The 13,744-nt window shown below is 49.9% G+C and overlaps 3 protein-coding genes across 3 annotated transcripts; all 3 read left to right on the forward strand.

Annotated features, from left to right (window-relative positions):
- Window positions 1-2,209: 2,209 nt before the first annotated feature.
- VTN77DRAFT_5147 (uncharacterized protein) lies at window positions 2,210-5,121 on the forward strand (the record flags this gene model as incomplete). The annotated part of the gene is made up of 7 exons (XM_069421284.1): window positions 2,210-2,334; window positions 2,401-2,812; window positions 2,869-3,085; window positions 3,139-3,170; window positions 3,223-3,996; window positions 4,054-4,761; window positions 4,816-5,121. 7 exons carry the CDS (start codon window positions 2,210-2,212, stop codon window positions 5,119-5,121), a joined length of 2,574 nt encoding a protein of 857 aa, XP_069277141.1.
- Window positions 5,122-5,863: 742 nt separating this feature from the next.
- VTN77DRAFT_5148 (uncharacterized protein) lies at window positions 5,864-7,147 on the forward strand (the record flags this gene model as incomplete). Its single annotated transcript, XM_069421285.1, has 2 exons — window positions 5,864-6,597; window positions 6,685-7,147. 2 exons carry the CDS (start codon window positions 5,864-5,866, stop codon window positions 7,145-7,147), a joined length of 1,197 nt encoding a protein of 398 aa, XP_069277142.1.
- Window positions 7,148-10,208: 3,061 nt separating this feature from the next.
- VTN77DRAFT_5149 (uncharacterized protein) lies at window positions 10,209-12,238 on the forward strand (the record flags this gene model as incomplete). The annotated part of the gene is made up of 3 exons (XM_069421286.1): window positions 10,209-10,379; window positions 10,442-11,010; window positions 11,107-12,238. 3 exons carry the CDS (start codon window positions 10,209-10,211, stop codon window positions 12,236-12,238), a joined length of 1,872 nt encoding a protein of 623 aa, XP_069277143.1.
- Window positions 12,239-13,744: the final 1,506 nt, after the last annotated feature.

Genomic DNA, 13,744 nt, shown 5'->3' on the forward strand with positions numbered 1-13,744 from the left:
TTGACGATGAAATCGGCGGGGTCAATCGTAATTTATATCGTAGCACAAAGTCAGAAGAAGTACATGGGTCAAGCGTCAATGAGAGCATGTTTCGCCAGTCAATGGGTTTCCTTTTATAAATAACTGGGGTTGCCCTAATGGAAGATCATTATAGTTGCTGGCTTTGTTTGGGGTGGTTGAGTTTGGGATTAGCCTAGGCGGTGCGACTGCCAACAACTAAGCTCACTGTCGTAGAGACAGAGCAAGTCGCTGTGACGCCATCACCGTCTTGGAGGTAACCATCTGCAGTTATCTGTCAAGTCGTTATCGAATCTTGAGCATGCAGAATAACATCTTTTCTCTGCATTTCTATACACCGAATTTGCTTTGTTTGACCGCTCATTATCGTTTTTTGTCCTTATTCTAGCTTTGTCATCTCTTCTTACCGCTGCCTTTGTCTTTGCCTTTCTTTCTGCAAGGCAAAGTTGGTCGCTGGGCAGGTGAGAGATGCGCCTTACGGTCTTCGGCGCTGATGTTGCCGATGGCGTGGAGGACTTCTGGGGCTTGAACTCCGAGGGCGATATTGCTGTCAATTGGCCAAATAGTAATATGATACTTGCATCAGAAGAAGCCATAAGTTCAAGAGCTAGGCATGAATGAAGCCTTGTGTGTTGATGTTCCAGTTGGCAACTCCTTTGCTGCTCCCTGCTTTGATATAACTGATGATGCCAAGCCCTCCCTGTCAACTTCCATCTCTCGGTGTTACTCCGGAGTAATCTTCTTGGCTTCGTAAGCGCCGGAATGGTAGACGCTTGGTTAAAATGAAATGACTCACAGGCAGTAACCTGCCAACCACTCACAATGGCTTCCGTTATTAGTTCTGTGGACTATTTGCCTGTTTGGGACTTTTTCCTCACGCCGACCAAATTGGATCCAATTCCAGCCCCATGCCTGCACGAGTCGCAGAAAGAGTAGAGCTTAGTAAGTTGGCTTACGTCATCTCGACTCTTGAAGCCTGTATAAAAGCTTCCCGCTTGTGGCTTGGATAGCATCCAGAGAAAGTGCTGAGGGAGCTGGAAGGAGAGACTGCTACCGCTCGACGTTCCTTTCAATTCAGAAGTCGAAGGTCCGATCTCAGGCATTCTGGCCCCGCAAGCAATATATGTAGGCACTGTATGGTATGTATGTACGCCTATTAAGTAGTCAGGAGGGGAAGTGCCGGAGGCTGTAGTGCAGATCTTAGTACAATAGTAGACTAGGGCGCTTTTGTAGTGTAAGTTTGAGCTTATAGTACATGTCCTGGACCAAGTATAAAAAGGCTGTGAGGGGCCTTTGCCGTTGCAAGGTTCAGTAGGAATTCATTCTCAGGGTTGTGGTGGTAGCAGCCGCAATCCTACGGCGGCCCAGAGAGACCTCTTTGGGTGATAAGGCGCGCCTTGGAGGGATCACGAAACGACCGGTGGTCTTCTTTTGCTCCCGGGTTTCGATTGTCAACGCTTCGGTGACCTTGCTGGAAGACTACGCAGGCGTCGCTTCAGTCTTGAGAATCGCGCGAGCTCCCTACAGCGAAGAACTTGCTTGGCGCGAGCCGACTTCGTTGCCACCGCTTAACGACCGTCCTCGAGACGTATTGGGACCCCGAAGGTTGGTAGGAGCGCAACGACGACACCGCCCCGCATTGCTCCCGCTTTGCTGCTTCTGTTGCTAACCTCTCGTGAAACTAGATCTGACAGACGCGGATCCAGTTTTCTTTCTATCTTCTTCTCGACTCCGAGCTGGGTAATACAGTCAGGAGCGAATCCCATACCGAAGCCTTGGGCGCGTCGCGGACCTCCTATCACGAGAGGGTGAAGCACTGTCACACGGGATTCTGGCCATCCCTTACCACGCAGACCGACTGGCGTTATTTGCGATCCAGATACTCTTTCCTGAGATAGCCCTGCGCCATTAACGGTGATCAGAAACGACCGCCCGGTGCTTGCAATCTCAACTCAGCGCGTCCCACTCGCTGCGACCGGCCAGCGACGAGTGCAGGTTCGAACGGAGCCAGGAGACTTCCCCTTCAGCGAGACGAGGCCATTTGATCGCAGATTGAGATATCTGCTTTCAACGGGGCGATAATCGGTGATCGTACAGCTGGCTTGGGTGGCAGGATCCCATCATTACGTTGGTTTCGTCTGCCATTATTTCGTCACATCCCAATAATTCATCTCTTTTATTTTTATCCAAAATGTCTCCGACACCACCATCTACTACATCGTCCAGTGCTGGGGCTCATTCTCCAGAAGGCCAGTTCAGAGTGATCCGGAAAAGGAATCGGGTACCTCTTTCTTGCGCACCCTGTCGGCAGAGGAAGTGAGTAGCTGAAATTCTCATTCTCTTCATTCAATATGCATGTCTGACATTGTCACTTGGAACCAGGCTGAAATGCAACCGCGCCAATCCGTGTGAGAACTGTGTCAAGAGGGGAGATGCCCCTTCTTGTACATATGCACAGCCGGGGACCCGGAAGAAGAATTCGCTTAACCAAAATACCTCCACTTCTCCTGATGATATGCAGAACAGGATAGATAGACTGGAAAGTCTGGTCCTGTCGCTCATGACCAATGGCGCTCAGTCTGCTGGTCCGGCCGCCGCTATGGCCGCCATCTCTGGTAATGACAGTATTGGTTCCGGTCGAAATTCCCACGACCAGGACCAGGACGAGGATCCGGCCGACGGTCAGGAAGAGAGCGAAACGGAGCAGGTCACCAAATCGTTTGGAGTGATGAAAGTGGATAACAATAAGTCGTTTTACATCAGTGATGCACATTGGGCGGCGGTCTTGAATGATGTAAGTCCGATGATGTGTGAGAGAGATTCCGCGCTTGTTTTACTTACAGCTCTTAGATAGCAGAAGTTCGTCAGTACTTTGCAAACACGAAGAAGCAATACGAGGAGCAGGCGCAAAAGATCAAAGCCTCCAGAGCAGATCCGGATCCATCAACCTTACTTTTCGGCTCTATGAAACCTGTCAGTAAGGCAGAGATCATGGCGAGTTTCCCATCGAGATACATAACGGACATGTTAATAGCTCGCTATTTCAACACTTACAGCCCAGGAACTCGTAAGTCGTGATATCTGTCTTTCAAGCGATGCATTCAACTGACAGAGCATCAGACATTCTCCATGTCCCAACGTTCCAGAAAGAGGTGAGATGGGTGAGGGGAAAGTGCAGAAGTCGAATTGCTAACTCGGTTACAGTACAACGAGCATTGGAAAGACCCCTCGAAGACCTGCATCGTTTGGATCGGCATGCTCTTTGCGATGATGCGACTGGCTATGTTATCATATCATCAGGACGGGGATGAACCGCCTGAGTTTCGAGGAAAGTCTCTGGACATGGCTAGGAATTTTCGCAATTTGATGTCGCAATGCCTCATCCTAGCTGACTATACCAAACCCTACCCGTATCTGATCGAGACTTTGATTCTTCACCTTCACGCAGATTTCAGCCAAACCAAGGAAGCCGACGTGTCTGTGTGGATTCTCATTGGTGTGATCGCGCGATTGGCCATGCGGATGGGCTATCATCGGGATTCGAAAATGTTCCCTAATATCACACCGTTCCAGGGGGAAATGCGGAGACGGGTATGGACCTTTGTGCGGCAGGCCGATCTCCTCCTCTCGTCGCAGGTCGGACTTCCCAGTATGCTACGGACAGGTGACTCTGATACCGAGATTCCGCGGAATCTGTATGACGAGGATTTCGATCCAGATTGCAAGGAACTCCCACCGTCGCGTCCCAACAACGAGCCGACGCCAGTCTCTTACCTGATTGCTAAAGCCCGTATAGCGTTCGCGTTCGGCCGTGTCATCGAGCATACGTCGTCTGTGAAGACGCCCCCTTATGAGATTGTGATGGACATCGACGCCGAACTCCGCCGGGCTCGGGATTTGATTCCTGAACACCTTGCAGTCCGTCCGATCGAGGAATGTCAGCTTGATCCCGCTGAATTGATCATGTCGAGATTTCATGTAGGATCCCTCCTTTTGCCTCTCTGCGTCTCGTGATATTGTGCTGACATGTCATAGATCCAAAGCGTGTATCATAAAGCTCAATGTGTCCTCCACCGACGTTACATCGCACGCGCCCGGGAAAATCCCCGATTCACGCATTCCCGGCGTACCTGCATTGACTCATCAATGGAATTGTTACGATACCAGTCGATACTTCACAAAGAGTCCCGTCCCGGTGGTCGCTTGCGGACTAAGAATCGGGGCAGCTCGTTGAATACTAGCGACTTCTTACTTGCTGCGACCATCGTCTGCCTCGATCTATATCATGGGCTGCAGTTACAAGCGGCCGGTCGCCCATCGGGAGATGTATACGTGTGGGGCCGAGAGAGACGCGACGAGATGCTCGCAGCAATCCAGCGGTCGCGGGAGATCTGGGAGGAACTGCGTGACGAGTCTCTGGAGGCGTACAAGGCCGCAGGCCTCTTGGGGGTGATGCTCGCGAAGCTGACCGTCACGCCTCAAAATGCGGATGCGGGTGCCAGCGCACCAATGTACGAAGTTCCTGACGAGAAGCAGAATGCCGCGATGACACTGGGACTATTAAGCAGTGGCATGAGCCCGCAAAATGCTGCTCCTACTTCTTTTTCAGACCAATCTTTCAAGAACTCGGAGTCACCCATCCCACAGGGAGGTTATGGGTCACTGACCGACCCCCTGGGGCTGTCTTCACCTTTTGGCATGTTTGGGCAGGTGCCTGACATGCAACCGTTGAATCTGGACTGGGTGAGTTTGCTTCGTTGATAACGAGCTCAGAAGAGTCCACTAACTAGTTAATAGGACGCATGGGATAGCTATATCCAAAACTCAACAGTCGATAACCCCAACTCGTTATGGCCAATGCTCGACCTGCAGCAGCAGCAACAACAACAACAGCCTTCAGCACCCTCCCCACTCAGCCAAGCACCACTTTCGGGTGGCCGCAACGTACCGCTGGATCCTATCAGGGGGCGAAATCGGCCGCCGGGGGTCTTCCCTTCGGAATCCGGGTTTAACTTCGACTCTGGACTCTATGTCAATGGGAACAGCAACAATGCAAGCCAACCCAACCAACAGAGCGAGAATGGGAGAGCAGGTGGAGTATAACTCCGCCAGTCGTTCCCCTTGTTGGATTCTCTGATACCCGGATTCGATATTCTTCTTAGAAGGATTTTAATTTTATTTCTGCGGGAAAGATAAAGGAAAGAAAAGAAAAGAAAATCAAAAAGAGCATATTGCACAGAAGGTTTACGATGGCATGTGAAAATGCGAACACGAGGCAGGGTTTACATCGGAATGAAAAAAAAGATAATAATGCTTGTATGTACATTAGTGGGGCCCCAAGTGGCTTTTCATGCCAAGTTTATGGGGTGGTTGTTAATCTTCACTCTGTTGGACTTCATTTCGCTCTATCTAGTGGTGAGGACAGGGTTACATACATGTACGGTACGGTTTGGATTGTGGTTTTGGATGACTGTAACGGAAGCGATATGGGATGGGATAACGGGATGGCGTTCTTTGAATGGTATTTCTTCTGCATCTCTTCTCATTCTTATTCTTAATTTAATTCAATACCTGTCGTTATGCAAAATATTTTTGCTTTATGAGACCGTGTTGATAGACCTTTCACGTGACCCTCCAGAAGCTCCGCGATAAGCAGTGTCGTCGAACTTTTTCTCGGAGCTCGAAGAGCCTGATAGTACTCAATCGAATCTTTTTCGTCAATCAACCAACGACTCTCTCTTCCACCCTTTTTCAAGGGTTAATTTAGGACAATTGATTAATTAATTATTTCTTTTTCAGTTAAGATTTCTTTCCTTTCCTTCCTTTCCTTTTGAAACAAACAAAAATGCAAGTCCACTCCATCCCACTTCGAAAACTGCTGCATACGCAAACTAACACACGTCCTCTGCTCCACAGGTACTCCTCCCTCCGTCCGGCGGCTCGCCGCCTCCTATTATCCTCTTCCTCTTCTTCCTCAGTATCCTTCCTTGCGAAAAGGTCCCGATCCATTGCTGCCACCGTTTCTACGCCTACTGCGCTGCGATTGACCCGCCGGTCTCACTCTCCCCGGTTTGCGGCTCTTCAAGAGCAGCGGCGATGGAATAGTGATGATGCGGCGATTAAGAAGGAATCCACCCCTGAGAAGGAAACTGAGAAGACTGAGAAGGAGGAAACCCAAACGACATCTGCTGCGGAGCAGTCGGATTCTGATGCCCGGGTAGTTGAGGAGTCTGCTGTCCAGGCTGCTACGGAACAGTCCTCGTCGGCGACGGAAAATGAAGTCGCAGAGGGCACAGAAACTTCGGCTAAAGAGGCCTCGCCGGCAGCTGCAAATGAAGCCGCTGAGAGTGCCGAAACTGCAGCTGCACAAGGCGAGGCTGCTTCGGAGCAATCGGGTGATACCCAGGAGAACGGTACGCAAAAGCGACGTCTCTGGGAGCCACCGACGCCCAAGGAGACAATTTACGTTGGAAACCTCTTTTTTGACGTGACAGCGGAGGACCTGAAACGCCAGATGAGCAAGTACGGAACCGTGGAGCATGCTAAGATCGTTCATGACAGCCGGGGTTTGAGCAAGGGGTGAGTGTGCCGCATTACCGTCCTTTCGAATTTCAAGAGGGACGAACCGATTTCTTCACAAGCAACGGTTGTTCTAATCTTCCTTAGATTCGGCTATGTCGTGTTCGATTCGGTCGACGCTGCTACTCGTGCTGTCGACGGAATGAACATGCAGGTTTTCGAAGGGCGTCGGGTGGTTGTGCAGTTTGCGCAGACGAACTTCAAACGCGGTAGGATTACTCCGGCGCCGACCAGGACCCTGTTTATCGGGAACCTGGGGTGGGACCTGACCGATCGCGATCTCAACGACCTCTTCAGGGACATCCGCAATGTCATCGACGTGCGGGTCGCCATCGACCGCAAGACTGGTCAGCCGAGAGGGTTTGCCCACGCCGAGTTTATCGACGTCCCCAGCGCCCAGGTCGCGTTTGAGATACTCAGCACAAAGACCCCCCGCGGCCGGAAACTGTTTGTGGACTACAGCACCACCAACAACAAGAACCGCGCTCGCAACCCGAGGGACCAGTTCCCTGAAGACGGGGAGCAAATGCCTCCGGAAGAACGTACATAATCCGAGATATGTCCAGCCTTGCCTATGGTGAGGAAAAGCGATTGCTTTACGGCACCACCTTGATGTTTCTGTCAGATATGTTGCAGTTGCGTCTTTACGTTTGGGATATTCAGCATCTCCGTGGAGTTGATCTAGGTGATCTTCTGCTTGATGGAACAAAAACACTGGGGCATCTCCTGTCGTTTGTCTATTGTACTGTAATTATACTTTGGTCTGGAAGGAGATTATGTACTGTATTATATTATACCATGTTTCTATACGGATGGGATAAATAACAGATGATGCATTTGTCTCCAGCTGCCTGAGACGAGCATCGGCCTAGGTCAATTCTGTGCAAAATCTCTGTTCTTCTGCGATGGAACTGACGATTATTTTACAGGACAGGACAGTTTAAGAGATTATAACAAACCATCACAGAGAAAGAGAGGCAAGTAATGCAGATTTACATGGCTCCGCGAATTTTTCCGATAAGTAACAGATTGTCTTGGTGAGGTCAGAATTCTGCTTGGGTTCGAGCTTGTAGCTGGAAATAGAGATCAAGCTATATGAATGACCTTGCATTATTAGCTTCTAGAAGAGAGTGGCCAATGATAGGTATGACTATAGTTGCCCGTGTTCATGGAGTCAGGTCATGGAGTCTACTGTTACGTACATACCTGCTACACTCGATCGACATACTTAATATTATTTTTGCTTCCATTTTAAATCACGTAACTCTTACCTCTATTGTATTTGGCTTGTGAGTTTTTCTTTTTTTTTTTCTTTTCTTTTCTTTTTTCTTTTGAGATTGGCAATCAAAAAGTTAAAAGGAATTTATATTGTTCCCGATCAGTGAAAGACACATGTTGAACTAGCCAAGATTTAAATAGATCGCAGGAAGTCTAGAGAGTACTCCATACAATAACTCTAAAAAAAAAATCCCAGGTGAAATGTGGAAGGTCCTGATAATCTGTGCATTGGGATCGCCAGCGTAATACCTAAGCAGAGACCAAACGTGCTTAGTCAGCCTCCAAGCTGCAAGTCATCCACCTATCAATCTGTGACTTCTCTGCAGAATATAGGGGTATCAATAGGATAGATACAGGCAATGATTTTGGAGGTAGAGAAACAGGAATATACGCCAATACCCTTTCAACAACCCAGGGCATATGCATAAAATTCGTACGATCGATAACACCCATCGTATGACTCCAGAAACGTTGGAATAATGAAGACCTTTGCCCATTCTCCTCCCACCTCTGCAGTGGGGAGGGCTTTGCAGTACTCCCAATATGCTGGAAGCCAGCCTGACTGGTGGAAGTCAATGATGGCTCGGATGTGGGGCGGGTTGCTGGAAGAAACAATAATGTTACTCGGGTGGAGATCGCTATGCGTAAATTTTATAGGCACATCATCGGAGAGTCCCTTGCGGAATGGGTCATCGAACTTCACAGCAGGGAAACCGCGTTTGGGTAGCGACGAAAACCAGTCATTAAACTCTTTGACTGTTGCGAAGGGACCTGTGTCCGGGGCACAGGAGAAGGTAACGGCAAAGGCTGTCGTCCAATTCGGTCTATATATCGACTGTCAATCGCCATATCCACTGGCCAGGGATTGAGACTGATATGTTACCAATAAACTGATCAGCTGGGTCCTGCTCCAACCAGCGCAATGCTGCTATCATACCGCGTAGTTTCCCACAAAGCGTGAATCGCTCTTCACTCGACAGACTGTCCCATCGATTTTCCACCGTTTGGCCATCCACCAATTCCATATAAATAAAAACCTCATCTCCATCCTTACACCACCCGTAAATTTCGGGAACAGGAACTTCAGTCCGCAGAAATGTTCTAATTGCCCATAGACATTGCCCTTCGGCATAGGTAACCTCTCAGCCGTACTTGACCAACAACTTAAGATCCGGAAATCGAACCGGAGGGGGAGCCCATGAACCTGAAGTATTATTGGAAAATGCTCGGACTTCAGCAAGAGAGGGTAAAGTTCGGACCCCATCATCTAGCAAGAAAAAAGACGAGTCGCGAAAATAAACTTCCGTCGCTGATGGAAGTATTGAGACAGGCAGTCTGATCGGCTTACTTCCTGACGACGGGGATTCCATGTGGGAATGAAGCAGAGTCGCACACTGGCGTGTAATCTTTATTGCAGATCTAGTAAGCAAGTGAGGAAGACCAGGATAAATGTTGGAGGCGATAAAAACAGCCACGGATAGTACCTGGTGCTTCTGAGCGAGATCAAGTTCTGGGAGCGCGATTCAGCTCCCAAAAGGGCGGATTGGGGCAAGATCCCATCCTGGACCAACTTTTCAACAAAATCCTTGAGCCAGTCATGGCAGGTTTTTTACCCTGAGTTGAATTAGCCTACGGTGTACACTTCTCTCTTCAGGCAGGTAGTATATACCGCTTGTGGATTCAGTGGTGCAGGACTCACGCCCGGAGGCTGAACGGAGATCCAACGGCGTGAATGACCTTGCCTTTGCTTGCATTATTGGCTTCATCATGCTCTAAAACAACCAGAATTTGAATTTCCCAGAAGCTGGTATGGATGGTTGGATGAGATTGATCTTATGTATGCAATACCAAAAACGGGCAGCATGGTATCCTTGCAATCACGTGATGTCCCCGCATACCTCGGTCCAGCTGTACGACGTCGCTCCCATTGCCGAAGCGTTACTCGTGGCTAGGACGACGAGGAGTAACTAATCTAACGTCTAGGGCATCACTTCCCCATTTATGAAACCCTTCCGGCTGCTCCATGGACAGACATGACTTATTAATACTTGCTGACTTGTACACCGGAGTCCTCCGCTGCTCGTCTCTCCTCTCATCTTACCCCACATCGGAGATATCGACTTGCCGATCAGAGAGCCCTCCCGCTGTCCGATTTCATTTCCTTCTCCGCACGCCAACTCCTCGCACGTTCGAATACTCGCCCCGGATTTCTTGCAGTAAATAGACTATACTCCCCTTTTACGTCTTTGTCCATGCGATTCTGTATATAGACTTACACGCACATTCCATACGCACGAACAAGACCAGACAGATACTGGTCCCTTCAACTCACCATGTCGTTCCTCGGTGGCGCCGAGTGTTCTACGGCCGGCAACCCGCTGACGCAGTTCACGAAGCATGTCCAAGATGACAAGTCCCTGCAACGAGACCGGTTAGTGGGGAGGGGCCCCGGAGGCATGCAAGAGAGCATGCGCTCGAGAGGGATGGTGGGAGGACAGGATCAGGTGAGACTATTTGTCTATCTGCGATGCACTTCTATCTGATGCTGACATTCTACGTACGTCAGATGATGGACGAGTTCTTACAACAGTCCGGTCCCCTGGCTCAGCCCGCGCAGCCGTTTGCCATGGAGCAGATGCGGAGAGAGATCGAGAATATTCAGGCCGCACCGGCTCGGACTGGGTCGCCGGGCTGGGCGGCAGAGTTCGAAGCTGGTGAACAAGCTCGTATGGAGGCGGCGTTTCCGAGTCCTAATGCTGCTACATTCAATGGGAGTGCCTTCAGCCCCGCCGAGTTTGCTCGCTTCCAGCAACAGAACCGCACCGCAATGCCGCGGACCTCGAGTCCCGTCACGTCGACTCCGCCGATGCTGAGCGGTTACCAGAGACCGATAGGGATGGGAGGATACCTCGGGATGGGCGGCATGGGGATGATGGGACCGGCATACGCCGGCCCGCTGTCCATGCCGCAGAGACCCGTCGAGTCGACTACACAGGATAAGGGCAAGGGACGGATGGTCGAACTGGACGACCAGAATTGGGAGAAACAGTTCGCGGAGATGGATGCTGCGGACCAGCAGGCGCTGGATGACCAGGCCAACAAGGCGATGGAAGCGGAACTGAACGATCTTGACAGGTCAGTGCCCAGTGACACCACCAAAACTGAGGAAGGATTCGGGGAATTTGAGCGTGTTTGGAAAAGAGTCCAGGCTGAGACTTCCAATACTATTAGAAAACTGGAGGAAGACTTTCAGGTGGTTGACAACCTTCACATGGGAGAGCTCAACGACTGGGAAGGGTTTGACAGTCTCAACACGCGGTTCCGCGACCCTCAGCTGGGCGACTACATCTTCGAAGAGAACAACGCTTTCCGCGCGGTGGACAACCCGTTTGAAGAGGGCATGAAGATCATGCGCGAGGGTGGCAATCTGTCCCTGGCGGCGCTGGCGTTCGAAGCCGCGGTGCAGAAGGATCCTCAACACGTAGAGGCCTGGACGATGCTGGGGTCGGCGCAGGCGCAGAACGAGAAGGAGAGCCCGGCGATCCGGGCCTTGGAACAGGCGCTCAAGCTCGATCCCAACAACCTGGACGCTCTGATGGGGCTGGCCGTGTCGTACACCAACGAAGGGTATGACTCGACGGCGTACCGCACGCTGGAGCGATGGCTATCGGTGAAATACCCGCAGATCATCGACCCGAAGGATCTCTCGTCGGACGCAGATGTCGGGTTTACGGACCGGCAACGCCTGCACGAGAGGGTGACGGATCTCTTTATCCAGGCGGCGCAACTGTCGCCTTCGGGCGAGCACATGGACCCAGACGTGCAGGTTGGGTTGGGGGTGTTGTTCTACTGCGCGGAGGAGTACGACAAAGCGGTGGACTGCTTTTCCGCAGCGCTGGCGTCTACAGAGTCCGGCACATCAAACCAGAAAGGACAAGTGCACCTGCTATGGAACCGACTAGGCGCGACGCTAGCCAACTCAGGCCGCTCAGAGGAAGCGATCGAAGCATACGAAAAGGCACTAACAATCAACCCGAACTTCGTGCGCGCACGGTACAACCTGGGTGTATCATGCATCAACATCGGCTGCTACCCGGAGGCAGCGCAGCACCTTCTCGGCGCACTGGCCATGCACAAGGTCGTCGAGCAGCAAGGGCGCGAGCGCGCGCGCGAGATTGTCTCAGGGGTCGACGGCATGGGCGACGCGGACCTCGAGCGCATGATCCACGTCAGCCAGAACCAGAGCACGAATCTGTACGACACGCTGCGGCGGGTGTTCACGTCGATGGGACGGCGGGATTTGGCGGATATGGTGGTTGCGGGGATGGATGTGGATGTGTTTCGGAAAGAATTCGATTTTTAGCGTTGTCGAGTTGACTTTTGACTTGCGTTAAATAGTTGAATTGTTTATGATAGTACCGGTACATGTAATGTACAGATGCCTGCATTTAGGAAGATGATCTCTAAGAAGGAAGGAATGATATGAATGAATGATATGATAATGTTAGGCATGGTGTGAGCATTTATTTAAATAGATCAGGGAGCGAGGAACCAGGCAGTCAAGTCAGTCAGCCACCCAGCAGATAAGATTATAACTTTAGCAGGAAGATAGGTAGGTGGTAGTGTACTGTACATACATACATATACCTCTATAGTCTGTAAGTCGGAGGGAACGACGCCTTTTTCAGCGGCACTCGACGCCGCTTTCTGCGTCGTTTCCTCTTACGTGACCCAACAACACGCCACTTTTACCACCCACCTATCTCAGGTTCAGGCAAGAATACGCGAGTTCCAGTCATGCTCCCATAAATAGCGTGCATCTGGTAATCAGGTACGTTATATGAATGGGCATAGTTTAAAGTAAGCAGACAGGTGCAACTAAATCTTTCCTCTCTTTATAATATTTAATTTATTATAGTCTATTAAACCACGGAGGGCTTCTATATAGCTGTCTCCTGGATGCCTCCTACTCCTGTTTCAGTAGTGTTTCACCGTGAATACGCTGTCGTATACCAAGCGGATCACACGTGACTGCCATGGCGCTTATTCTCACATAAGGTTACTTTAATCTGACACTATCTAGGCAGGTGTCTGGTATATATACATTTCTAGATTTCTACTGAACTTGGTTAGTTCATCAGAGTACAGGTGCTTCTTATAAGGATCATAATTAAGGCTTTGCTTACAAGCCAACGCTTAAGATCAAAGAAACCAGACTTTGAAGAAGATAGCAATCCATTCTCTATGAAATCCATCTACTACGTTTTATTCCCTCTATCGAATCTGCTTGTCTTGTCGTTTTGACAGCGTATCGCCTACTCCACGACGGCTTAGTCGTAACTTCACTCTCGTACTCTTTACAGATTATATATATGATACGTTATATGTCAAGGCATAGCAAAGTAGCATTATAATTATTATAGTAAGTACAATTGCGAATTGTGCAGCCCTGCCCGTTCCCGCGTTTCCCCTCCGTTCAGGTTTAACGTGTCCTCTTCCCTTCGGACCCTATCTTCCGATATACACTTGTCTTATTCCTCTGCTGAAGTGGCTACTTATATAGATCCAGATCCCGGTCCTAGTCCTGCTCCTGGTCGTGGTCTTCACGGGTATTCTATTCTGGTGAACTCGAATGCTTTTTAATGTGGAATTCGCCAAACTTAATTAGATTAGCACTGGGAATGTGACTCTAGATATGGACATATATCATAATTTTGACAATCAGCAGATGAATCAGTCTAATAGGAATGTCACAGGAATGCCTAGCTTAAGAGGAATTGTTTAAATCTTAATAAAATAAAATATCTTTTTGGTCTTTCCTAAGCGTAGATTAGGAAGACTAGGAAATAGCCTTGAAACATAAATACAT

The sequence above is a fragment of the Rasamsonia byssochlamydoides genome, assembly GCF_041956645.1.
Source record: "Rasamsonia byssochlamydoides strain NRRL 3658 unplaced genomic scaffold VTN77scaffold_37, whole genome shotgun sequence".
Taxonomy (NCBI): Eukaryota; Fungi; Ascomycota; class Eurotiomycetes; order Eurotiales; family Trichocomaceae; genus Rasamsonia; species Rasamsonia byssochlamydoides.